The sequence below is a fragment of the Artemia franciscana genome, chromosome 6 (genome assembly GCF_032884065.1).
Source record: "Artemia franciscana chromosome 6, ASM3288406v1, whole genome shotgun sequence".
NCBI lineage: Eukaryota > Metazoa > Arthropoda > Branchiopoda > Anostraca > Artemiidae > Artemia > Artemia franciscana.
The window spans coordinates 24,347,193-24,372,536 of NC_088868.1; the positions used below are offsets into that span (position 1 = coordinate 24,347,193).

The 25,344-nt window shown below is 35.6% G+C and overlaps 1 protein-coding gene across 1 annotated transcript; it reads left to right on the top strand.

The window, feature by feature from the left end:
- Positions 1–1,835: 1,835 nt before the first annotated feature.
- LOC136028225 (ataxin-7-like protein 3) lies at positions 1,836–24,544 on the top strand. The gene is made up of 2 exons (XM_065705949.1): positions 1,836–1,927; positions 23,043–24,544. The coding sequence occupies exon 2, from the start codon at positions 23,059–23,061 to the stop codon at positions 23,872–23,874; it is 816 nt and encodes a 271-aa protein (XP_065562021.1). The 5' UTR covers positions 1,836–1,927; positions 23,043–23,058; the 3' UTR covers positions 23,875–24,544.
- Positions 24,545–25,344: the final 800 nt, after the last annotated feature.

Here is a 25,344-nt window from a genome sequence, read left to right on the forward strand (position 1 = left end):
TTGATTTCCTGAATTAAGATATTAGGCTTTTGGTAAATATGCAGTTTAGGTTCACATGCTTTTGAGAGGGTGAACCTTGTCCCATATGGCCACAGTCTAACCCACTAGAAAATTCTCTGCTAACTGTCAAGATTATGTAATACTGTCGTAGACTGAACGTCTCATCCAGTGTACTAAGCGCTAACTAACAAAATGTGCTTTTTGCCTAAAGTGATGAAAGGATTCAAGAACAGCAGTGAAAAAGGTTTTGCTTTACATGCTGTAACCTGGTGGACTGTTTAGAGAAGAAACAGAAGACTATTATTGAAACCAACCAAGCTGGACCTCTGTATAACGCTTCTGAATTGGAATCCGATTCATTCTGTATCTGCTCACTTTTTGTAAGCCTTCATAACATGAAATGCACCGTATGTGAAATCCAGCACTGTCTTTCCCTTATAAAGGTCTCTTCATGCTGTCTAGGTTTTTTGGTTCGGTCCATCTTGAGCCGCGAAGATGGCAAAGACCTAGCGCAAAATATTTTCGATTTGCTTAGACATTTGTTGTGCACCATTCTGCTTTTGGTGAAAATGATTTTTATTAAACAAGCCTTTCCGTTGTCTTTTACAGATGCCGTCGACCTCTTCTCAGAAGAAAGAGAGTGGGCAGAGAGAAACAGTCCTCGAAAAACCATTGCTATTCTTGACACCAAAAAGCCTTTTCCTTTGGTTTTCTGTGCTTTTTCTTTTTTATTTCAACATTTGATTGAGCATATGTGATATTTGTCTTGTCACCATTTGCAAAGAATTTGACATTTCTTTGTTTTTTGAAGAATAAATTAGCTTTATACAGAGCAAGTGATATTTGTCTTGTCATTATTTCTCTCCTTATCCAATTTGATCTCTCAATTAATTGATCTCATGAATACATTAATGTTTGGATGAAATAACGCTGTGGTTGTGTGTTTTTGCGAGAGCAACGTAACCAAACGCGTTGGCGAAAGCCAAGTGAAAATGATGTGAAGCACGTTCAAAGCCAAGCGCGTTTCACTCGCTTTTCGATATCAGTCTGCGGGAAATGGTCGACAAAATTTTGCAAAAGATCCGATGACACTTGATCTGATGACTACTGAAGAAAAAAAGGGAGCGAGGGCAATTAAGCCGTGTCGCCAGCGACAGACATCGTATCTGTGGTCTGCTGGCGCAAATCTTTTAAGCTCTGTCTTCATTATGGCGTTTTCCGGCCGAGACGGCTGGGACGGCTCATAGTGAAGACGTTTTTTATCGCCGTTTTCGTTTTTTCGCTGTACAGAGTAGACATTTTGGTTGAAAACGTAAAAACTAAACAACACATTTTGTCATTCATCTTAGTTGCACTCCAACTTTTCTTTACGTTCCTGTAACACCATAAACGCAGCACAAATGATTCAGAATCCCTGAAATAAGACTGCGCTTTCGAATTTTTTGCCGAAAACGACGATAATGAAAACAGTCGTCCAAAAAGCCGGCTCTGGTTCCGAAAAACGCCATAATAAAAACAGAGCTTTACTGAGTTTTCGGGAGAAGATTAATTAGTACAACCGAAGGTTCGAGAGAACCTGAGAAATTGCACTGAATTCTTTTTCTTCTTCGCGCATTAGGCGATTTGAGGTTTTACATGGGGGATTTCACCTATTTGAAGAACCGCTTTGCTTTTAATTGAAAAGAAGAACGTAAATCTGGCCTCTGACTTGCGAGAAAACCATCTAAAGCCTTTTTTTGTCAGCTTTTAAAGTATATTGGCTAATTTTCTAGGAGGACACTAAAAGTGTCCCTTTTTTGCTGAATTTGACACTTTAGTCCAAAAAGGTTTCGGCAGTCCTGAGAAGGTTCAAGCGTGAAATTTAAAATTAAAATACATGAGGCAATGAATTGATGCCTGATGTTGAACAATTTGGATGAAAATTTTGGTAAAAATAAGAAATCAGATGGAGAATAGGGTAAAATTCTAGTTAAATGACTTCTTGCTATCTCAGAAAGGGTTTAGGTCAGAAAAAATGAAACTTTCAGTGATGGGTCTACAGGCTAATATGTCCTGGGAAGGTATTTTGAAGTATCTACCTCCACTGCTTCTCCATCTAGAGGGCGCTGACCTTTGACGAACTTTAAAAATATGTGTTTTATAAAAGTGAAACCTTGCAAAATAGCCTACAACAAAAATGCAGCTTCATAACTTTGTTCAAATACAAACACAATATGCAAATACATTTCCTTAATTTGAAAAAAAAACATTGATATGGCTCAAAATTCTACTCAAATAACAGGAATTGCATTTTCAAAACTAAAAGCAGAGACAAAGCAACTAGTAGGCCTATATGCTATGCTTTACCCCCCACTCCCTTATGTGCAAATATATAGCCCAAATTTGTTTCTAAACTATTACAGGTTTCAATTCCAAATATCCAATCAACAAAAACAGAAATGATTGCAATTCTATATGTATAAATACAAGAATATTTGGGCTGGAATAGCTCCATAACAGTAGGTTTGTGGTAGTTTTGCAAGAGAGAAAAGATGTTCAAAAAGTCAAAATGCATCTATTAACAATAGTTTAATCACCAAAATAATTGTCCAGGTAGCCTAACTGAAAATTAAGGTAAAATTTTATTTTGTCAAAATTTCAATAGGTATAGACCTGTCATATAGGCTAATTTCAGGGCCCTCTGGAGAGAGAAGGAGTGGAGGTGGGTGCTTCAAAATACCTTCCCAGGACATACTTTAGCCTGTAGGCCCATCCCTGAAAGTTTCATTTTCCTAACCTAAACCCTTTCCAAGATAGCAAGAAGTCAATTAACTAGAATTTTACTGGAGACTAGAAAATATGTGGTTATTTGTATGCTGTTTTTGAATAGGCTATAGCCTCATAACCCCAGCTGAGCCATCAGGAGGGGGGGTGTACATTAGCTAGTGATACAGTTATTATATTTGGAGAAAGAGCATAGTTTAGACCCAGATAAGACCTGGCACATAAGTAAAAATGTTGAGAAAACAAGTCTTTCTTCATAATATGTAGAATGATCATGGCTAACACATTTTCCTTTATCTTCACTTCTTTCATTGTTCTGCACTTTTTCTACCACATTTCTATATTTTTTTTGCATCTATTCTCTAAGTCTTGAAAAACAGACTCAAACAAATGTCCAATTGCCTTCTAATGTAACGTATTTTCTCAACATTTTTCTATTAATATGTGATATAAGAAATTGTTACATGAAGATTTGTTTGAAAACAGAGAAATTGCTTATCAATCCGATGTGTGTTTTTCAGAAATTTGTTAAAAACCAATTATAGACCAATGAAAGAAGTGAAGATAAAGGTTCTCTCCATGCAAAATCTGTTAACCCTTATTATTCTGTGTATTATGAAATAAGAATTGTTTTTTTAACATGTCTCCTTATGTGAAAGGGCTTATCTAGGCTTACACCAAAAGCATAATGAAAGGCATTGAGTTGTGTATTCACCTTGTCTCTATGTCAATAGGCTAATATATTTGTGTAGACTAGGATATATTTTACCATCTGTTTAAAGGAAACCCTAAGGAATTCTGAAATCTACTTAACATCAATTGTAAATACCCTACTAACTTATCTAATTTCTATATTTTACAATAGAACCACTCCTTTTTAGGTGATTGATTAGTGTTTGTTGTAAAGAAGCAGGTTATCAACCTAGAATTGCAGGCTATTGGAAGAAAACAGGCTAATAAAATAACTCTTACTCTGGAATATACAGAGAAATTGTAATTCACTCACTTTGAAGCCACTTCCATTATGTTTTACCCCCTTCCCCTAATATGCAAATATATAGCTTAAATGATATGAATCCTTTGTGTTTTTTTGTTTCTTGGTTTTGTCTCTATTGATTCAAGTTATGGGTACATGGGTTGAAACAAGAATGACAAATGGAAATGTGGATTGGAAATCTATAATTTGGATAAGATAAGATACCTTTTATTTTAAAAAAGTATGCAAAACACTGCAGCACCTGCTAAGAATGCCCCAAAGGGGGCAACAGTCTTCTCTGTTCTACATCATACTACATGCAAACATATAAACTACATACAAACATACTATTCTTTAGCAAAGAAAAATCTCTTAACTACAGCCTTGAAGGATGCCAGATGGCTCAAATTTCTTATATCTATTAGAGTAATATCACATACAAAGGGAGCAAAATTTCTAATTACAAAAGAAGCTCTGACTCTATTTCTAAATGGATATACCAGATTTGATGTCCCTTGTATATTGTGGCTATGGAGATCACAAGTAATGAAGAAATATATTTTGAAAGAAGAAGGAAGAATATTATTGATAAATTTATATATGAAAATACTAACTTGATAATCTCTTGTTTTGAAATATGAAAATGTTGATTCTTAGTGTTCATTGGGCTATATATTTGCACATTAGGGGGGTAAAGCATGGTGGAAGAATATTGTAAAGTAAGGATTGTTTTCTTAGCACATTTTCTTCTCAATAGCCCCAATTCTAGGGTAACACCAGAAGCAATAATAAATAAAAAAAGTAACATAAAACTACTATTAAATATAGCCTAATGATAATAGGCTTAGCCCAAATTGACTATTCATTTATCTGGTAAGGGGTGAGGTTGAGGAAAAGATTCTATAGGAATGAGATAAATATTTGCAATTTTTCAAAAGCAGTTTTCAGATTTTTTTTTTTACATGTTTCTTTTAAATAGTTTTAGCTAATATCAAACAATAATGCAAACTCAGTACATCAGCAAAATTTTTCCATAGAGCTTAGGGCTATATATGTATGTTGCAGACAAGTGCTTCATGAGAAGTGAGAGTACTCCAAGGGAATTCTTTGTGGTTGGTGCTTTACTATACACAGGAACATTGTTGTAGTTTTTCAGTTTTAACCAAAGCTTTTTCCTATATTTCCTATTTTTGAATTTAGAGGTAAATCTATTTATTGGCTCTCAAACACTGACAAATTCATAATCTTATTGGACCACAAGTTCAGGTCTGATGTTAAATCATCTGAAACTATTGTAATCTTAATTCATTTTGTTAAAAAAATTTTTATCAAGGTTTAACTGGTTTAGCCAAAAGTTATTTTTCGTTCTGGGAAAAATCTCTGTTACTGAGCTTTCCCTCTGCATATAGTCGAAAATTGGTTGCTTATGCTGTTGCCAATCTTATTATGAATAGTTTTTCTCCTTTTGCTGCTGCCCATAAAAAAGAAAAAGAAATCATAACTCTTTTTTATCCAAGTGGTCCTAACTACAACATTAAGATTAGCAAAACTATCCATGGACATGCCACCTAGATGTACAAAACTTTTATAACTTGATTGAAATGACAAGTTTGTATTTGTTTGATTTTCTTCCTGCAAATGTGACAATCATAAATCATCACCTGGCTCAACTATGAAACAAATTTTATATTCTCGATTTCAAAATTAGAAACACTTTTTGCAAGAAAACCCTTCATTGTGCCAAGTTTGAGGGTAAAATCTAAACAGCTAATTAAAAAATCTTTCAAAACAACAGCAGAAATTCAAATGTAGTTTCAAATTATGAAAAAACAAAAACCAAAGGACACTAACAATTTTACATTTGATCTTATGAAGTCACAACTGTAGTTCCTCTTTTCTGCTTTCCTCTATTTTAATCATTTTGGTTCTATTTCAGTCACCACATATTTGAAGTCAAGTCTCTTTCCATCATTTGGATGTCAAAAAACCACCCCAATGACCTCCTTAAGAGGGATGGAAAAGTATCAATGTGGGACAAATTTATCTGCAATCCCTCCTCAGAACAAGGGCAGATCCAGGATTTTCTTTAGGGGGGGGGGGTAATAAGTTACTTTGATAAACTTGCAAACAAAAAATGCCTGCAATTTAAAGGGAACCTCAACAATTATGTGTTGTAAGTAGGTAGTGGAAATGGTTGGAAATTTGATCTAAAATCTGGTGAGGGTCAAAGTTCTAATAAATCTGTTGATATTAAAATGGTATAGAAATATTGATACAAAAATAGTAAGTTATAGAAACCACCTTGCAAAAAAATAAAAAAAATAAAAAGCTGTTCACCATCTATAAAAAAATATAATATTTTCTGCATAATTTTTTGCCTTTGCACTTCTGACCACTATAGCAAGTGAGTTTAGAATTGTATTTTTTTTTTTGCATTCATAATAAGTAAATTTTGTCAGAAATCTGTTGGCAAGTTCTAAAATAACATAAAAAAAGAACATACAGGTGAATTTTTTTTTTTAAAGGACCATAAACAAAGTCAGGAAGATAAGATAAAGTTATACAATAGGTCAACTTGAAAGACTTTTTGTTGTTGCTAGAGTCAAGGCTTATCTCCTGGGGCGTCAATTCGTAGAAATTAGGGAGGGGGAAGCAAGGAAGTATTTTTCAAAATCTAGGGCTAGGTGGAATAATGTTTTTTCTTCAATTTTTCAATGAAAGTACCCACAAAAGCCATTTTTCAGTGAAAATACCAAAAAAACATATTTTTTAAAACATTCCCCTCTCCTCATTCATACTACTGTTTAACTCAGGGGGGAACTGGTGGAAAAGAACTCTTATTAAACCACAAGAGAAGAAATTTGAGAAAGCCTTGGAAAGACAAAATAGAGTAAAGTTTGTCATTTAATTGTCAAGTTCCATCTTCTGATTGTCAATAAAAATTTTCAATAAACATAGATCAAGAAGATCTTTGTCATTTTTTCTTAATTTTACTTTTACTTAATGGTCAACATGAATTTCTGTTGGATGTATACTAAAAATAGAGGGCAGTGATAACTGAAATTAAAAAAAAGGATCAAGACACTACAAACTATACTGGCAAGCATATCACTCAGTAATTGTTCATTTTTCATTGTTAATTATCACTTAGTTTGTGTTGAACATCCAATAGGTGTACCAACTTGAGCTTCAGATTCCCTGTTAACAGCAGGACTAACAGGTAAAGGCCATTTCACACCAGTTGCTAATGTTAAGCACATATGGGATATGTCTGCAATTGTTGAACTCATATCCCCATGGAAGAATGTTGAGTAGCCTGTGTCCAATACAACATGGTTAGTTTGGATCTTAGGTTGAATGTCTTCTTTTTCAGATTCTACTGATTCATCTAGCTCAGTTATTGGCTGAATCTCTTTAAATTCAAAATCTCTAGTAACTGGAAATGCTGTACTCAACATTAAATCATTCCTTCTCGAGAAACCATCAGTAAAGCTTATCACACTAATGTCCTCTTGATCAAGGTCAATTTGACGAGCTGTTTTCGAATCTTTGAATAAAATACGTGATCTTAAGTGAGCAATTGGTGAAATTGGTGGTGAACTGCTATCACTGTCCATTAAACTAGCCATATGTTTGTCAGGTGGAGCAATGGGACTAGAGGATATACTGATGCTTCCAGGTGTGCCAAGAAGAGACCCTCTGTAACTACTCTCACTATCTAATTCACAATCACTATCTCCAAACAATTTCCTTCTTCAAAGCAAAGAAGTTTCTAAATCTTCACAGACAAAGGCATCTTGTTCAACACTGCACTCATTCATATACTCCTTAAAAATATCTTCAACATGTTTGGACAGGACTGAAGGCAAGCTCAACATTGTTTGTTTGGCAACATTGTACCTTGTAGAATCACTGAGACTTGAGCTTCGAGCCAGTCTTAAAGCTGCCTTGGGTGTAATATCTCTTGCTGGAGATGGTACAATTTCTGCCTGACTAAAAATATATCTATTGTATCCTGAACCCTTGATTCATGCCATGGACCGACGCGCTGTTGATATTTGCAAGCCAGTGGTGAATGTGTGATATTTACCAGTTTCATTATTGCCATGTGATCAATTGACCACCAAAATTCTTTCTTAGACACTGATGGGCTGACAACTTGAGCAAAAACCAATGAACTAAAGGAAGACATAGTTAGATGGTGAGTATATCCCATCTCTAGATCTGGTTGTGACCAGATCCAGAAAAAGAAGATGAAGAACCAGTCTTACTGCTGTTATTTTGACTTCCACTTGTAGGGGTTATGAAGGGTGATCTTTGAAAATTGCCAAAATGTAATCTATCAATGTATTTATCTGGAGTTACAAACAGGTTTATGTCTTTTTGAATATGACCCAAATCATTAATATTCAAAGGCAACCTAACAACTTAAGAGTTAAGCTTTTTATTCTCAAAAAAAGATTGGTCTTGAGCCATCTTTTGGGGGTCATGCACTCTTTGTGACAATTTGTATAGGTCAAACCATTCAGCATGTTGCTTAAATTTATGGCATTGTTTAGTTACTATGACAGTAATGAAGAGTAGGAAATAAGGGCAAAGATATAACTTGTATATTCATAAAATATATATTAAACATTAAATACTAGTTCTTTTGGGGGATATAACAAGAAAAAGAGAACAAAGAGATAAAAATGCATAGAAGAAATTTAAAACAAGGATTTTAAGTGTAGGCAATAAAGTACTAGTGAATCACTGTTTCTTTTTAGTAATAGTGTTTTAATAAACAGTGTCAACTTTGACAAAATCAAAAAAATTACCAATCAAAATTTTACTTTTCATAACAATGTAGTGTATCCTTCCACTTTTTCAAGTTCTATATATTTCACTGAAGTTATAGAATTCACCATTTTATAAGAAAATTCCATTTCTGTATTTCCACAACTGCCATATCTATTTATTACATGGTCTATGTCCACCTCAATATTTTGGGTGAATGCTTATAATGGCTAGTCCTGTCAGTTTAGAGCTCTTTATTAGTATTTCTTCTTCTATTCATCCTAAAATATTCGAATAAAGACCAAAATTGTCAGAAAAATATTAACTCTAATAAAGATGCATGTAGGTATGTGCTTCAACCTAAGTATATAAATTGAAATACTCCTTAAAAAATTACGTGTTTGTTATTTTTGTATTTGATAGGCATACTCAAGTTGTGAGAATTTCAACTTTTTTATGAAGATCTTATTAGCAAATGTTTGAAAAAAAATGATGTCATTCCACTGATTCAAACTGAGAATTCAGAGACCCATCTATACCAGCTAGATAAAAAAAAAAAAAACATATAATTATTTGCCTTCTTTTGTAAACAATTTTTCAAAAATCTAATCTTGTAAATGATTACTCCTCCTTTGAAGAAGTATTTCGACTCATATGCTTAGTTTTTAAGTATATACAAACCTTTATTAAAGCTATAAAAAATTTGGCCTTTATTTTAATGTTTTAGGATGAACAGAGAGGTGATATGTCACATAATGCAGAGCTTTAATTAGATGAAAATAGGCAGTAAAGTGTATAAAAGAGAAGAAAAAGAGAAGTGTATAATTTTTGCACTTCTCATACATTAATTTTCTATTATACAAATCCCCTAAAAAACAACAATTTTGTAAACTCACCCTGCTTTGCAAAAAAAGCAACCCCAAAAAAACAAAACAGACAGCCAAAAAAAGTAATGATATCAGATTATTCGCTTCAGTGCCATAGCAAGACTCAAAAATATATGACAGCACAATCCTGAAATATCATTTTGACAGCCTAAAGAAGTTAGGATTTTAAATTTCCCCTCCTTTTTCATTATGAAATGAAGATTTTTGCCTCCCAGTTGTCTTTTGTGGAAATACAGACAGATTCCCTTGATATACCTAAATTTTATTAAATACGTTTTGGTGGTGTGCATCATTAGTAAAATCTAATAGAGACTGCACAAAGTAATTGAAACCTTGTTTCAAACTTGTTTGCAAAACGAAAGTCTTAATAATTAAAAATTTATTAAAAACTCAACATATTAAAAACCAATTACAAAAAGTAACCTTCATCTTAACCCAAACCAGAGTAAGCAGTCCCAACCGCAAATCCACAATTATGTCAGGGGCGCGCTCCCCCTGGATCTGCCAGTGCCTCAGAAGGATTTTCTGATGAGAGTCAAGATTACACTACAAATCAAATTAGAGCAAATCTCCCCAGTTCCAACCCAAATTTACATTTCCTGCTTTCAAAAGTTCAACATACACATAAGAAAAAGAAACAATCAGCCGTCCTGTCATTCATATTAAAGCCATATGTAAATGAAAAGCCCATTGTTGCCTTTGCCTCAGTTTTGGAGGAGCTGATCCAGCCCAAAAGACATTGTGGACAAAAGAAGTAATATTTTAGAGTACCTTAAATTTGCAAAATGATAATCTATGGAAGTTTTATTATGAACTAAACTAGGTATGAATTGGGCCCTGCAAATAAAACCCCTTGGGAGCATCCCAGTTAAAGCTGAAAAATAGAAACCAACATTCAAAATTTTTGCAGAAATTTATTTTATAATGTACCCATGAAATCTCCCCCACCCCTGAGGAGATTAATCAGAGCCTTATCAACAATAAAGGTGAACTTATCAAAATAATCAAAAGGTTGTATAAAGCCAATGACTCTGTATCCACATCCAGTAAAGTATTGAATTTATTATTACAACAGTTTTTCATCAGTGTTCCTATTTTGCCAAAATAAAGCATATAAGCCCTATGAAATTAAACAATCCTAATGTACAAAGTGTCTCAGGTTTGGTTGCAAATCTTCTTATTGGAAAATTGAACCTATAAAATGCAACTTCTGCTCTAAAGTGTATTTGTTGACCATGTGCAATTTACAACTAAATATGGCAAAAATTCTGTAGGTAATCATTAATTTCCAGGGGAAAAATTTTGTCCCAGGCTCTTGGACAGTGCAAGCATTTTCAAATTTGCACAAGAAAAAAACCTGACAGTATCTTTTGTGACAAGGCAATGTAACAATATTTTTAAACAAATCTACGCATCCAAAATATTTTCTCTGCTGTCACTCAAGCTCCAAATGATTGTATAGGAAAACAAGAAATATAATAATAACTTGCAAATTGCTAGAAAATGACTTCTGAAGTCAGATTTTCCCCTGCTGTTCTTAAATACCACAAGAGGACACTTCAAGAAGCTTTACCTTAAATTGCACGTCCAGCTGGATAAGGTGGTGATGAGCATCCTGTAAAACATCTTGCTGGTGGTGTAACATTTTATGGTTTGGCATCCCAGGTTAGCCTGCACTTTGTATTGGCCCAGTCCACATCAACTCCTTTCTTGAATACATCTATGGGACTTGATGATGGCTTCAGAAAGGCTGTTCCAGTGAGGGACAGCACATACAGAGAACAAGTGCTGGCACTCACATTGATGGCAACAGGGGATTTGCAGCTTCTTTGTGTGACCTCTTGTTGTACTTGTGAGGGATGAGGAGAAAACTTGGCTTGAGAGGTTGTTTTCTAGCAGTTTCCAAGCAGCAATTGCATCTACTCTCTTCCTTCAATAGACTAGGGTGGGAAGTTTGAGGAACACAAGATATTCCTCATGTGGCTTGTCTCATAAAGCTGGTATGAGCTTTGTTGCTTGCCTTTGGATAATCTTGTGTGCTTTAAGGTCCATTTTATAATGGGGAGATGCTAGGGTCATTCCAAATTCCAGGTGTGGATTTACAATAGCTTTGTACAGCTTCTTGACCACTCATGGCTTCCTTGTGGTAAACATTTGTCTTATGAGCCCTAGGGCCTGGTTTGCTTTAGCAACTTTAGCTTGTGTGTGGCTGTGGAACTTGAGTTTATCATCAACAGTAACTTTCAGGTCCTTCTCCTCACTTGCAGCTTCAATTGGGCCATCTCTTACATGGTAAGGTTGTCTAGGGTTGTTTTGTCCAAGATGCAGGACTTTACATTTTGACTTGTTGAACTGCAAACACCACTGAGATGACCATCTAGAGATTTCATCTAAATCTTTTTTGCACTGTTTAGTGATTGGGGCTGTTTTTCAATATATGATTGAAAAACAGCCCCATGTTTTTCAATATATGATTGAAAAACAGCCAATATATGATTGAAAAACAGGACTGAGAGGCAGCTCTCAGTCCTGTTTTTCAATATATTGCTGCTCCTCTCTGACACTAAGGGTTATCCAAATTGCTACACAGACTGAATCCATGTATTTGGATATGAGTATTCTTCCAATTTTGACACTGAGTTTTTAGGGTAAATTTTACAAACACATGTTATATCTATATCAAGATCAAAACACACAGCTTTCAGTTCATTAAGTTTTGGAGGGAGAGTATCAGAATTTGTGTAAAAAACATGGACTTTCCTAGAATTTTTTTTTATTTCTGTTTATTATTTTAGCAGTATTACAGCCAGTTCCAGTTCCAAAAATTGTAGGGAGGTATATGAACTAACAACAAGTCCTTTCACCTCTTTGACTTCTTCCTCAGAAAAACTAGCCACTGGAAGCGCTATTCTCCTCCAGTCTGCAAACAATGAATATATGCAATTATGAACACTAATACTCTGTTATTGATTGTGGGAAGTGTGAGTACCTGAGCTACCTGTCCCCAGCAATTTAAGGCCACTAGGCCGGCTAGTACCAATACGGCTCTTCCTACTCATTCCCGCTCTCTTCTGCACAATCAAAAACTATAGATAAATCACGTCCTTTTAAAAATTGACTTCTCCAAGCTTTAATCATTATTAAATAATATTTCTCTTCTTTAAGATATCAATTGCTGCCTTAAATATCTTACAATCAATTTCCCATGGCAGGTTAGAATCCAGGATAGCTGTATAAGTTAGTACAAGAGCAACTGATTTCGATTTCGTTTTTGCCACTCCTCTCACTGCCAGTGTTGCCACGCACGCTCTCACTGCCTGAACAGGTGATTTCGAAAGCTTTGTTTGTTGAGAACAGTGACTCAGCTCTGGCAAAGCTTGAGTTTGTTTCACTTCAAATGACCTCTTGCTCCCTATTTACACTGTTTACATCTTTCTGTGCCACATTTATTGCTCCATCAGTCGTTTTTTATTCCTAGATTTTGCTCACTAGCAGCAGCTCTTCTTTTAATCTCTTCAACCAATTCTTTTCTTTTCTGACGGGCTTTTCGAGAGGTATCTACATAAAAGGCAATAACGCCTTTTTTGTTCAGGAAAGCTTCAATAATTCTGCTCTCTGTTTACCCAAACTGATGGGGAGAATAAGATGGGATCAGGCCTTAGAGCAGCTGATGATCTAGGTGCACTATGGTTTTGCCCACCTGGCAGGCGTCAAATGTTTGAAGTAACACCCACGGCTATTTTAAACTCACTTTTCAGGATCCCCTATTGGATCAAGCAAGAGCACCAACTGTTCTTTTCAGTCCATGCTGGCCTGTACTAGGAGAGCCTTTCCAAAAGTCACTATTCAGTTCCAAATCCAAGAAGGTTTCAAAAAATCAAGACTGGACCAATGCAGAATGGAGAAAAAACTGGAATAGCAGATCATAACCTTACATTACCTTAAATTGTAGCTTAAAGTAATGTAAGAATTTCTCCTTGTGACGCTTCAGAGTTGATGATTGAAGTTGTGTTCTATGTCATTTAGTGACCAGGTGCAGTTGGATGATCAGTAGCTTCCCACTTGAGTTTCCACTATCTAGAAGACCACTTAGCGTCAGACCTTTATATATAGATGTCAACAGATTCAGTAGAAACTGATTCTACAGAGTTATTCTGACTGTTGATAATTCTTAAAAAAAGAATTGAGTGCAGACTCTAGATAGGTAGACTGCTTAACAAGTTTCATTTCGCGACCTCTAGTTCCTGAATTAGGACCAACAGTAGGAAATAATGCTTGGAGACTATTAGCCTTCGTTAACTTATTGGCTAGAAGGGTATTACCTCTATTACTCCTGCATACAAGTGCTGGGAGTTTCAGCTTTGCTATTCTTGCAGGGTAGGAAAGCTCCTGCATGCCAGATATTACTTTGGTGGCATGTCTCTTCAAATCTTCCAAAGCTTAAATGTCTTTTTGAAAATAAAGGAAAGCTTGAGACATTCCAACTTTGAGCTTGGGAAGCACAAGTTCTTTTTACAGAAGAATGATGACTTTAGGGGAATAAGTGGAAAAAGCATTTTTAATCAGCCCTAGACTTGAACTAGCACCACCATCAGACTTCTTAGCATGAGTACTGAATTTTAGTTCATTGTCAATAGTGACTCCTAGATCTTAATCACTATTTAGAGAGGAGAGTAGGTGGCCTGAGGAAGAATAAGAGTGACAAGGACTCATTTCGCAAAAGTGAATGACATGCTACTTGGCAACATAGAATTCACGAAGCCAAGCCTCAGGCCTTTGACCAAGCTGTCCAAGATTATTTTGTAAATGGGCAGGATCTTCACATCATGCATAATCGTCAGAATAGAGCATGGATTTACTACTGATAGTGGAAGGAATATCATTGATGAAGATATTATATTGTGTAGGACCCAAAACACTTCCCCAAGGAACTCCACTCAAAACATGCTTAGAGCAAGAAAGATTGTGGTTACCAGAGTTATCAATTAACTGGCTACATTGGAATGGAGATAAAGAAAACCAAAGATCCAGAGCAGGGATTCTCTTCAAGCTTGAATGCACATAATTTAATTGCAAGTTGCTTGTGACAAACTCTGTCAAAGGCTTTCGAAGAGTCAAACAGAATCATGCCAGCAGACACCCTAGTATCAAATAACTTAACAATATGGCATATGATTCAAGGGCTGAACAATGCTAATGTCATGCTAATTAGGTCAATAGTTTTCAGTAAGGTGCTTTCTACCTTTCTTAGATATTGGAATGATATGGACAGTTTCCCAATCCAGAGATAGTCTGGAAAGACCCAAAGATAATTTAAATAGCAAGGAAAGTGGTTCATAAAAGACTGTTTGACATTCATGAAGGATATGAGGATGAATGCAGTCTGGACCAGCAGATTCATTCATTATGAGAAACATAAATTCCTTTCGAACTTTTGTATCAGTAATCTGAATTGGTTCCATCTTAAGAGGTACATCATGGTACAGGAGGGGGGGAAGCAGTACTAGAATTGAAGGAAAGAATCGTTGGTTGAAAAATTTCAACTTTTGCCTCAGAATCAATAACTAATTGAAAATAGAGCAGGATATCAGGGGCTGTACATCTGCTGCAACATTTTTGAGAAACATAACGCTAGAAGGATTTAGGATTATCCCTTACATCCTCAGCCAATTTTTCTTCAAACCGTCTCTTCAACTCCCTGATTTGGTTGGTTGTCTGGTTATGAAAAGTTTCGATGACTTGATAATTCTCAGTTGTTTTTTTTTCTGTAGCAATTCCATGCTAAATGTTTTCTGTTAATGAGTTTACTTATTTTTGTTGTCAAAAAATGCAAACCTGTGGCCTGTTTTGGCCAACAAGTTTTGGTGCAAGACTTTTCATCATGCAAAATATCAGTTTTCCCATTTAACCAACTCACAGCAATATCATCAGTAATAAGTTGTTTGTAATTGGCATTGGCAAGTCTTTCAAAGACTAGTTTGTAATTGACATATTTTTGTTGTTTAGAAGAAGGTTGTTTACTAGGCAAACATAACTCCAAAATTATTACAACATGGTTACTATTACCAACAGATGTGGATATTACATTCTTAAAATACTATCCTCATTGTCAGCCAGATTTTCTACAGATGACTCAAGGCCACCTTATATTGATGGAAATATGATTTGAGGTATTTTAGGTAAGGTAATCCTTGATATCCAGGTCAGATCAGCAATCTTCAGTTGAAGTCATGCTCAAAGATCTTATAACAAACCTATTATTAACCATAAACAAGCAGCATAATCTCATTTAGGTGCTCCAAAGTTAACTAAGTAATGCTGAATTCTAAAAAAACAGTCTTTATAGAAGACCATCAATATACCCTAATGTAAAGGAGAAAGAAACCATTTTAGCTAAAACAATTTTCTGCCAGTAATTCTAACACTATAACTTTCAGTTATCAATGTGTAATCCGCAGTTGAGATTGTGAAAAGCTACTCAGTTTCAATGCATCTTCTATTCCAGCGCAAAATTTTCCGAGAGCTAAGCATAAATATATATGTAGACCTTGCTAAGCTGTGTTTTACAGAGCATTATTTCATAGTAGGAGAAATGAAAACCCTCAGAAATTAGCGTGAGACAAGATAAAGAGAAGTGACAGAATAGATGGAAAATATGTAATTTGGGCTATATATTTGCACATTAGGGGGTAATGGTAAAGTATTTAGACATTGTGAAGTTAGAAAACAATTCGTACCACATAATATGCAGAATAATTGTACCTAACACATTATGTATGCAGGCCCTCTATACTTCCCCCCCCCGTGCAAGTATATAGCCCAAATTTGCTACTAAAGTATTATATTTTTATCTTACTTTGGTATTTTTCATTAGGATTGAGCATCAGAGAAACATATTAGGTAGGGGCTATATCATACAAGTACCATCATTTCAAAAAATCATTCCATATAAAAAACTTCACTTTTTGAACAGATTTCAGACAAATTTAAAATGAGCTGTAGGAGAGCAAAGATGTAATCTTGGCAGAATTTTAGCTTTCTATTAATTTTTTTGACTGCTTCGAAGGAATGCAATATTTTACGAGTTAAATTAAGTGGTTTGTTTTAAGTACCTGGATGATTAGAAACATGCTTTATGATTGACAATAAGCCATTAGAAACAGACAAACAATGAGCTAGAACCTTGCCTGGGATTCTTAGTAAAAGTAATGACAGTATCCTGTCAACTCGTTCTTTTGCAGGTATTCTCTCCATCAAACCCACGTTTAAATACTCACTTCCAAAAATTTTTGAAGCCATTCATTTTGTGAATGTAAATTCAACACTTAGGGAAGATGAAAACTATATGCAGTGGAAACCTAGGATGTTAAAATGAAATAGACTGAGCTCAGATCCTCTTCTTTGTATACAATTTCAGTCCTCGTAAACCTTGAAAAAGTGTTTGTATTTTTAAGTTATGTTGAGTTAAACGGCTTGTTGAAATTAATAACATAGCTTCTTCAGGCAGGCTTTAAAAGGGTTATAACTCAGTGTATAAACCTGATAGATAAGAATTTGATGTTACAAATTTATTACCTAACTAAGAAAGTTATTCGCAGTACTGTTTGAATTGTGAGTATGCTAAAAAGAAAGGCTAGAAATACCTTCAAAAAAAATCCACCTACGCAAACAGGCTTAGTCTTTCAAACAGCCTTCAGCCGAGGTTGGTATAGTCTGCAGCAGAGAAAAGAGGCAATCTGGGCAGCATTTCAGCTCTTAAATAAATTTGTTAACTATCAAACACTTTCTTAGTAGCGGAAACTCTAAAATAATGAATTTTGATAATAATTTATACATCAATAGAATTGGCTTTTTATGCTGATTTGAAATATATAAAATTCATTAAGTTTAATATTATCCCTCAAAGGTACAAGCCTGATTAAATTGGTATGGGTGGGGGGACACCCATAAAAGGTCAAGGAACCTTAATGAAAATCACACCTTTAAATTCAATATATTCAGAGAACTTTAGTATATAGGTCCCTATTTACAAAAAGGCCCCTATTTACAAAAATGTGGAATTTTATACTTTTTGCTGGAAGAAATTTCACAGATGCATGTTTGTCTCTTATTTTTTTTTTCTACCCCAGGGGTGATTGTATCAAACCAATTGTCCTAGGAGATTAGATAGGGCTCATTCAAATGGGAATGAAAAGTTCTAGTGCCCTTTTTGCGTGACCACAGATATTTAGCTTAAAAAAACAAACCAAGTGCCAACAATTCTGACGCTCAAAACATTATTAGAAATGAAACTAATGATTATCCAGCGTGTGTTTCAAATTTCTAAACAGTAATTGTGGATTAAGTAGCTGCCAATATTCTCATATTTGTAAATTGTAAATTTTTAGTCATTTTACCAATCCTCCTTGTAAATATCCTCATGTTGATATATTTAAAGGTTATTCTAGTGGTAGATGCTTTGGCTGCAATAAAACTCACGCTATTATAGTTTAGTATGCGTAAGAGATCCTCAAGAAACTTTCAACCAACCAGTATATCTGTTTTGCTGAATTTGGGCAAAAATCGGAGTAAAACTTTTTCACCTAAATCTTTTAATTTTTTCCCAGATACGGAAACACTCTTAGGTACACTTCGATTATAATAAACACCCATCCTTACCCCAGTGAAATTCTTACAAATTTCCCCCCTTCTTTAGTTCATCACATTTGCGAAAACAAATTTCATTCTAAACTACAGGGGCACCATTCAAAAAACAATCAAACCCAATCATTTTTTTCCTGTAGCTTGTACCAACCTTTATCCTCCGTCCTTGGCCCACTCGCTTTACCTCCATATCCAAACCATCCCCGCTACTTAGTTAGGCTACTATTGGTTACAATTTCTGCTAGTTCCGGTCCATTTATATTCCCTTGCACTTGACCGAGACTTGGGAGATTTGACAAGTTCAATTATCCAACAACTGATGTGACTAATTATTCCCTGTTCCCTACAATGAAACCCTATCACCAACGAATCCCTCCACTTTGTGTGCTCTCGGTCTGACTTCCTTACAAAGAATAATCTCCAGGTACCTTTTGCCCCTGTCAAGACGACAATTTAATCCAAAAAGTTTTTCAATATCTCCTTCTCTTGTTAGGCATGTTGTTCCCAAAGCAGTTACTACCTAAGTTGGCTCTAGTCGTTATCCTGAAAATGATGGAAGTGCTCCCCCAGTCCTGTGTTCTTACTACCTCTGTCTTGCCCCACTATCAATCCCATTAGACATACTGACCCCAACAGTGATTTTAAAAAGTCGTTTAAGATTCCCTAAACTTTGGGGAATTCCCACATTTGACAACACTGAAAGTCTTAACTTCGAAAAACTTCTTGAATTAGAGACATATGTCAAAGACATATAGCTTAGATATAATTGCAATTATTAAAGTGCGAGCTCAAAACTCACAAATTAACACTTTCCCAGTTTTTCACACTAAGACCAAAAAACCACCCTCTGGGTAAGAAAGGTGGCAGAATTCTTTTCTTCGTCCATAATTTTAAATCCAACTGAAACCTCGGCTCAATGTTTAGCTCCCTTTGATGAAATAATGTGGTTGTGTGTTCGACCTAAAGTCTTACCGAGTCTTTCCAACCTAATTGTCATGTGCTGTATCTAAAATTTCACCTAGTCCTGGAACTGCGGATAAAATGAGTTTTATGGAAAATTTACATGCCAGTACTGACTACGTGCTGCCATCACTTACGGCCTAAAACTCGACTTTACCCACAACACTTTCAACTCAAAACACATTGTAAATGTCCCAACAACCAAAGGCAGCACTACTTACAATTTAACTTGTCGTATCCTGTTCAATTTTTACAAGCAAGTCTCCGCTCTGCCCCTTCTTGGTGGCAGTTACCATTTTAGATTAATTTTATCTTCACGTTGCTAAAATGGTTGAAGAATCCAGGGAATTTGGCAAAAAAACATGTACATGCTTCACTGATTTTGAAAAGGCATTTCGATTCTGTTGATCGAAAGATTTTATGGAAGTTTTTGAAATATTACGGAGTACCTGATAAACCGTGAAAATAATTATTGCAATCGATTAAGATAGTGAATGTTGTGTTCCCATAGAAAATGAGGGAACGCCTTTCTTCAAGATAATGTCTGGTGTCAAACAGCCCTGTATGTTATTGCCATGGACTACATTCTAAGACAGTCTTTGGACTCTTGAGATAATATTTGCAGCTGGCAGATCTCTGACCTGGACTTTGCTGATGACATTGCTCTTCTCGAAGAATCGAAACAGCGACACCGGCTGCTACTCAACGCTATAGATGAAAATGCCAAAAGATTGGGTCTTACAGTGAGTGTCAAACTCAATTGAATAGGTCAATGAATTTAAGTACCTCGGGATTTGTATTGATTATACTGCATAGCATTTTTCGTATTTCCTCAGTATGTACTTTGGTATATAGTTTATTTGGCCAACCTCTTGAAATGATAATTGGTCGTTCAGATTAGCCTTAGAAATAAAGAGTTTACTCTGTGGGATGCTATATTTGCTGAGTCAAAAACTGTTTTCTGTAGTCCTGATACTGTCCAAACCAAATGTCGCAGTTTCAATAAGGATAGAAAGCGATATATTTTTTGATTCGGAAAGGGACCTTGAGGGAATATGGGTATCTATGTATCTACTAATTTTAGAGTATACTAAATGTAGCAGATATTTTGAAGCCCTCAACACTGGCTACGTGTATGCGGAGCTTACCTTTATTGTCTACTCAGATTGTTCGGGGAATTTCCCTCTCGTAGATTTGTGAAAATGACCCGGTTTGTCTCAAATTGAAATTTGTAAAGGGAATATGAGACGGATTGGATCCTCTTTGCATATGTGCAATATGTGTCGTATTCACTAATTATGGGCTGACTAAAACCTTAAATATAATGTTTTAGACCTTAGTTATTATCGTTGTCCTGCCGTTGTCCCAATAGTTCCTAACAATGGTTAGACTTTTTTTTATGGCACTTGGTATTAACCAAGTGACATATAGCAATCGCCAATTCTGTCGGTCTGTCTGTCTGTCGATCCCGGTTTTGCTACTTTAGGCACTTCCAGGTAAGCTAGGACGATGAAATTTGGCAGGCGTATCAGGGACGGGACCAGCTTAAATTAGAAATAGTCGTTTTCCCGATTTGACCATCTGGGGGGAGTGGGGGCCGGTTAATTCGGAATACATAGAAAAAATGAAGTATTTTTAACTTATGAATGGGTGATGGGATCTTAATGAATTTTGATGTTTGGAATGATATTGTGTCTCAGAGCTCTTATTTTAAATCCGGACCGGATCTGATGACATTGGGAGGAGTTGAAGGGGGGGAACCTAAAATCCTGGAAAACACTTAGAGTGGAGGGATCGGGATGAAACTTGGTTGGAAAAATAAACACAAGTCCCAGATACATGATTGACATAAACGGAACGGATCCGCTCTCTTTGGGGTAGTTGGGGGGGGGGGTTATTTCTGAAAAATTTGAAAAAATGAGGCATTTTTAACTTACGAACAGGTGATCGGATCTCAATGAAATTTGATATTTAGAAGGATAGCGTGGCTCAGAGCTCTTATTTTGAACCCGACCAGATCTGGTGACATTGGGGGGGGGATTTGGGAGGGGGAAACCTAAAACTTGAAAAACACTTAGAGTGGAGGGATCGGGATGAAACTTGGTGGGAAAAATAATCATGAGTCCTAGATACATGATTGACATAACCGGAACGGACCCGCTCTCTTTGGGGTAGTTGGGGGAGGGGTTAATTCTGAAAAATTAGAAAAAATGAGATATTTTTAACTTACGAACGGGTTATCGGATCTCAATGAAATTTGATATTTAGAAGGATATCGTGTCTCAAAGCTCTTATTTTAAATCCTGACTGGATCTGGTGACGTTCGGGGAAGTTTGGGGTGGGGGAACCTAAAATCATGGAAAACGCTTATATTGGAGGGATTGGGGTGAAACTTGGTGGGAAAAATAAGCAGAAGTCTTACATATGTGATTTACATAATTGGAACGGATCCGATCTATTGGGGGGGGGGGGTTAATTCTGAAAAATAAGAAAAAATTACGTACTTTTAACTTACGAAGGAGTGATCAGATCTTCATGAAACTTCATATTTAGAAGGACCTTGTAACTCAGATCCCTTATTTTAAATCTCAACCGGATCAAGCGTAATTGGGGGGGGGGGGCGTAAATCTTAGAAAATACTTAAAGCGGTGAGATCAGGATGAAACTGGATGGGAAGAATAAAAACCTGTCTAAGATACGTAACTGACATAACTGGACCGGAACTGCTCTCTTTGGTGGAATTGGAGGGGGGGGGGTAATTTTGAAAATTGAGGTATTTGTAACTTACGAAAGGGTGACCAGATCTTAATGAAATTTGATATTTAGAAGGATCTTGTGCTTTAAAGTTCTTATTTTAAATTCTGACTAGATCCTGTGACGTTGGGGGGAGTTGAAGGGGGAAACCGGAATTCTTGGAAAATGTGAAAATTGGAGTATTTTTATCTTACGAATAGATGATAGGATCTTAATGAAATTTGATTTTTAGAAAGAATTCATGTCTCAGAGCTCTTATTTCAAATCCCGACCAGATCGTTTGACATTGGGGGGCGTTGGAGGGGGAAATCTTGGAAAAACACTTGGAGTGTAGGAATCGGGATGAAGCTTGGTGGATAGAATAAACAAATGTCTTGATACGTGATTGACAGAATCGTACTGGATTCGCTCTCTTTGGGGGAGTTGGGGGGAGGGGTTCAGTGATTTGGCGAGTTTGGTGCTCCTGGACGTGCTAGGACGATGAAAATTGATAGGCGTGTCAGGGAGCTGCACAATTTGACTTGATAAAGTCGTTTTCCCAGATTTGACCATCTGGAGGGCTAAAGGAAGGGGAAAAATTAGAAAAAATTAGGTATTTACAACTTACGAGTGGGTGATTCGATCTTAATGAATTTTGATATTTAGAAGGACATCGTGACTCAGAGCTCTTGTTTTAAATCCTGACCGGCATTAATCCTCTTATTTTCCTTTTTAAATCAATTTATTGATTCATAGAATTTTGTTAGAACTCATACCATATGATCTCTTGGCTCTTAGCTCTTCTCGCCTCGTCACAAGTGCCATATGAGCTCTTAGCTCTTGTTTTTTACTGTGGAATACGAGAAAAATTTGTTTTTACTTTAAAGAAATTGCTTCCAACAATTCATGTAAAGATAATGTCTGGTATGAAGTCCGAAAATGGAGACCTACAGAATCGAGACAGCTTTTAAAGCTTCATGATGAGTATAAGAAATAAACCGAAAGTAAAAAAAGTTTTCCGTGATTATTTTGATCAAAAAAATATTCTTTTTGCTTCTAATTTTTTAGTCTAGCTCGCAAATTCCATCAGTGACTTTCCCAATACTGCTTGATTAAAAAATTTGTTTTAGAAATTCACCAACAATCGATTTTGGCATTTTCATATGAAAAAACATTTCTTGACATTACATTTGTTGCCTGCAAATTTTGTTAGGACTGAGGAAATACACCGGATTTCGATTAACCATCCTTATGTAGGCTTTTGTTTCTAAACTGTAAGACGTTGTAATAATTTCTTTTTTTAGGTTTTAACCTATAAGTATGCTGTCCGATGGAGTATCTGTTGACTGGGCTTCTGCTTGGATTCTCGGTGAACTTGTCGATGAAGTAACTTTTGGTGTGGCTTTAGAGATACACAGAGCCCATAAACTTGGTATTGCCCAGCTTGAATATGGAGAAACTGATGAAACGGACAGCACAGTAGTTGACCAGCCTGGGCTTGATGTTTTTGGGCAATCCTTGCCTCTCAAAAAAATATCAGAGATAAATTGTCCAAATTGTGATAGAAACCTGGCCGCAGCAAGGTTTGCTCCACATTTAGAAAAATGCATGGGAATGGGTAGAAATAGTTCTAGATTAGCGTCTCGACGAATAGCTTCATCAACGAAAATGGAACTTGCTATCTCAGATGATGATATGGATGATGACGAATGGATTTCAGATAAAAAGAAAAAGAGAAAGGAAAAAGTGAATAGTCCACGACGACCGAAAAAGTCTAAGAACTCTAGTGACCTGTCATATTCAGTCGAAGATGGTAGCTGGGAACAGTTGCCTGTAACCGAACGGAAAAATGTACTTAATGCAATTTGTGGTGTCGTATCTGAGCATACAGGCAGGCTATGTACAAAATCTCTAAGGTGTCCCCAGCATTCAGATGACCAGAGGAAAGAACTGAGACAAACCATGGGCGTTGAAGATGTTGACTCAATCAAGGAGATTGATGTTGACACTTGGGAGCAAGAAGACCCGATCTCCTTTTTTATTGGAACTGAGCCTCCTTCTCCTGCAGAGTCAACATCGACAACTGCTTCGACTGGATCTGGGTCCTCAAAAAGATATAAAACAAAAAAGAAGTGAAGTCTGTTTAACTCAGAACTGTCTTTCGAAGCTTTCTTAATTCTTAGATAAAATACTTGAACAAGCTTCTTATGAACTGTATTAATGTCACACTATCAAATACATTTTATTTCATTGAAGTTCAAAGTAAATATAACAGCTAGAGCGAATATTTATTTACGAACTTGCAAAAATGCGCTGTTGGTGAAAATTTAAATTCCTCTCATATCTTCTGGTGTTTTTGGAAAATAGATAGCTTTGAAGAGATCCCAATAGTCTTATTATTTCATATTCTTGAAAAAGTCCAGCACCGCTCCAGGAAATCAGGGGAACTCCATTTAGATAGCTTGTATATTTAAAAAAATTACCATAATATCCATTTTTTGCGCATGTTTTTAGTCCCTTTCCCTCCTCAATGAGTTCCTGTGAAGAAGGACCTAATTCCCTCCAACAAAATAAGACCTTTACTGAAATTTCAAGTAAGAATTGCATTATTTGAAAGAGTGGGGGTTCAAGTTTGCTTGGATCTATGTCTAATAAAATGGACACACATTGATTAAGAAACTTCTTGTGAAATATTAGTGCAACCAAAGTTTAAATGTGTTATATTTCAGTTGCTTTCATAGTTGTAATTTTTGTGATTTATAGCGGTTATATCTTCTCCAGGAATAATAAAGTAATTCGAAACTAATTGGAAAGTAGCTTTAGAAACTACCTTGTAAGATGTACTCATGTACGTATAACAAAGACGAGTTTACTAAGTCTTAGCGGTTGAATTGACTAGGTCAGTTCTTGTAGTTACTAAGAAAGAAAAGATGTAACCCAATGTAGAAGTAGTGATGTTACAAAATACAAGTGTAAAAAACTCTCTTTCAGATTCCAGATACATCAAGAAACAATCAGACAGACAAAGAATTCAGGGTTTTACCCTTATCAATGGCTAAATGTTAAGCTTTCCCATTGAATCGTAATTTTCTGTAAACTATATTACCATTAGCTATAATTTCGTTACAACTGCTTTACCTTTACTTAGATTTTTCGTAAGACTTAGTAAATTATATCGCTGGGTATGCTATAACAAGTATTTTTTTTTTGAATTTTTAAGTTTGATGTTAAATTTCATTCGATTTTGGCGTGTATGCTTTCTTTTATGATGAAAATCTCTTTAAAAGGAATTTCATTTAAAATTTTTCACGAAAAATTAAAGTACACAAAACAAACTCTAGGATTTTCAGGAAAACAAACTCCTGAAAAACACCCTCCCCTCTCTTTCTTTCTTCTCCTCTCTTTTTCTACAACGTTAACAGTTTACTGAATATCTTTTGTAAATTTTAGGGAGTTTTCGGACCTATTAAGCCACAAAAAAATTTAAGCGTGTCCTAAAACAATCTAAACCTTTCTTGTCTGAAATTACTCGCTTACACATTTTGGAATATATAAAAACTTGAGGTCTTCCTTAGTTTTCAAGTTCACAGTTAAATTTACAGTTCC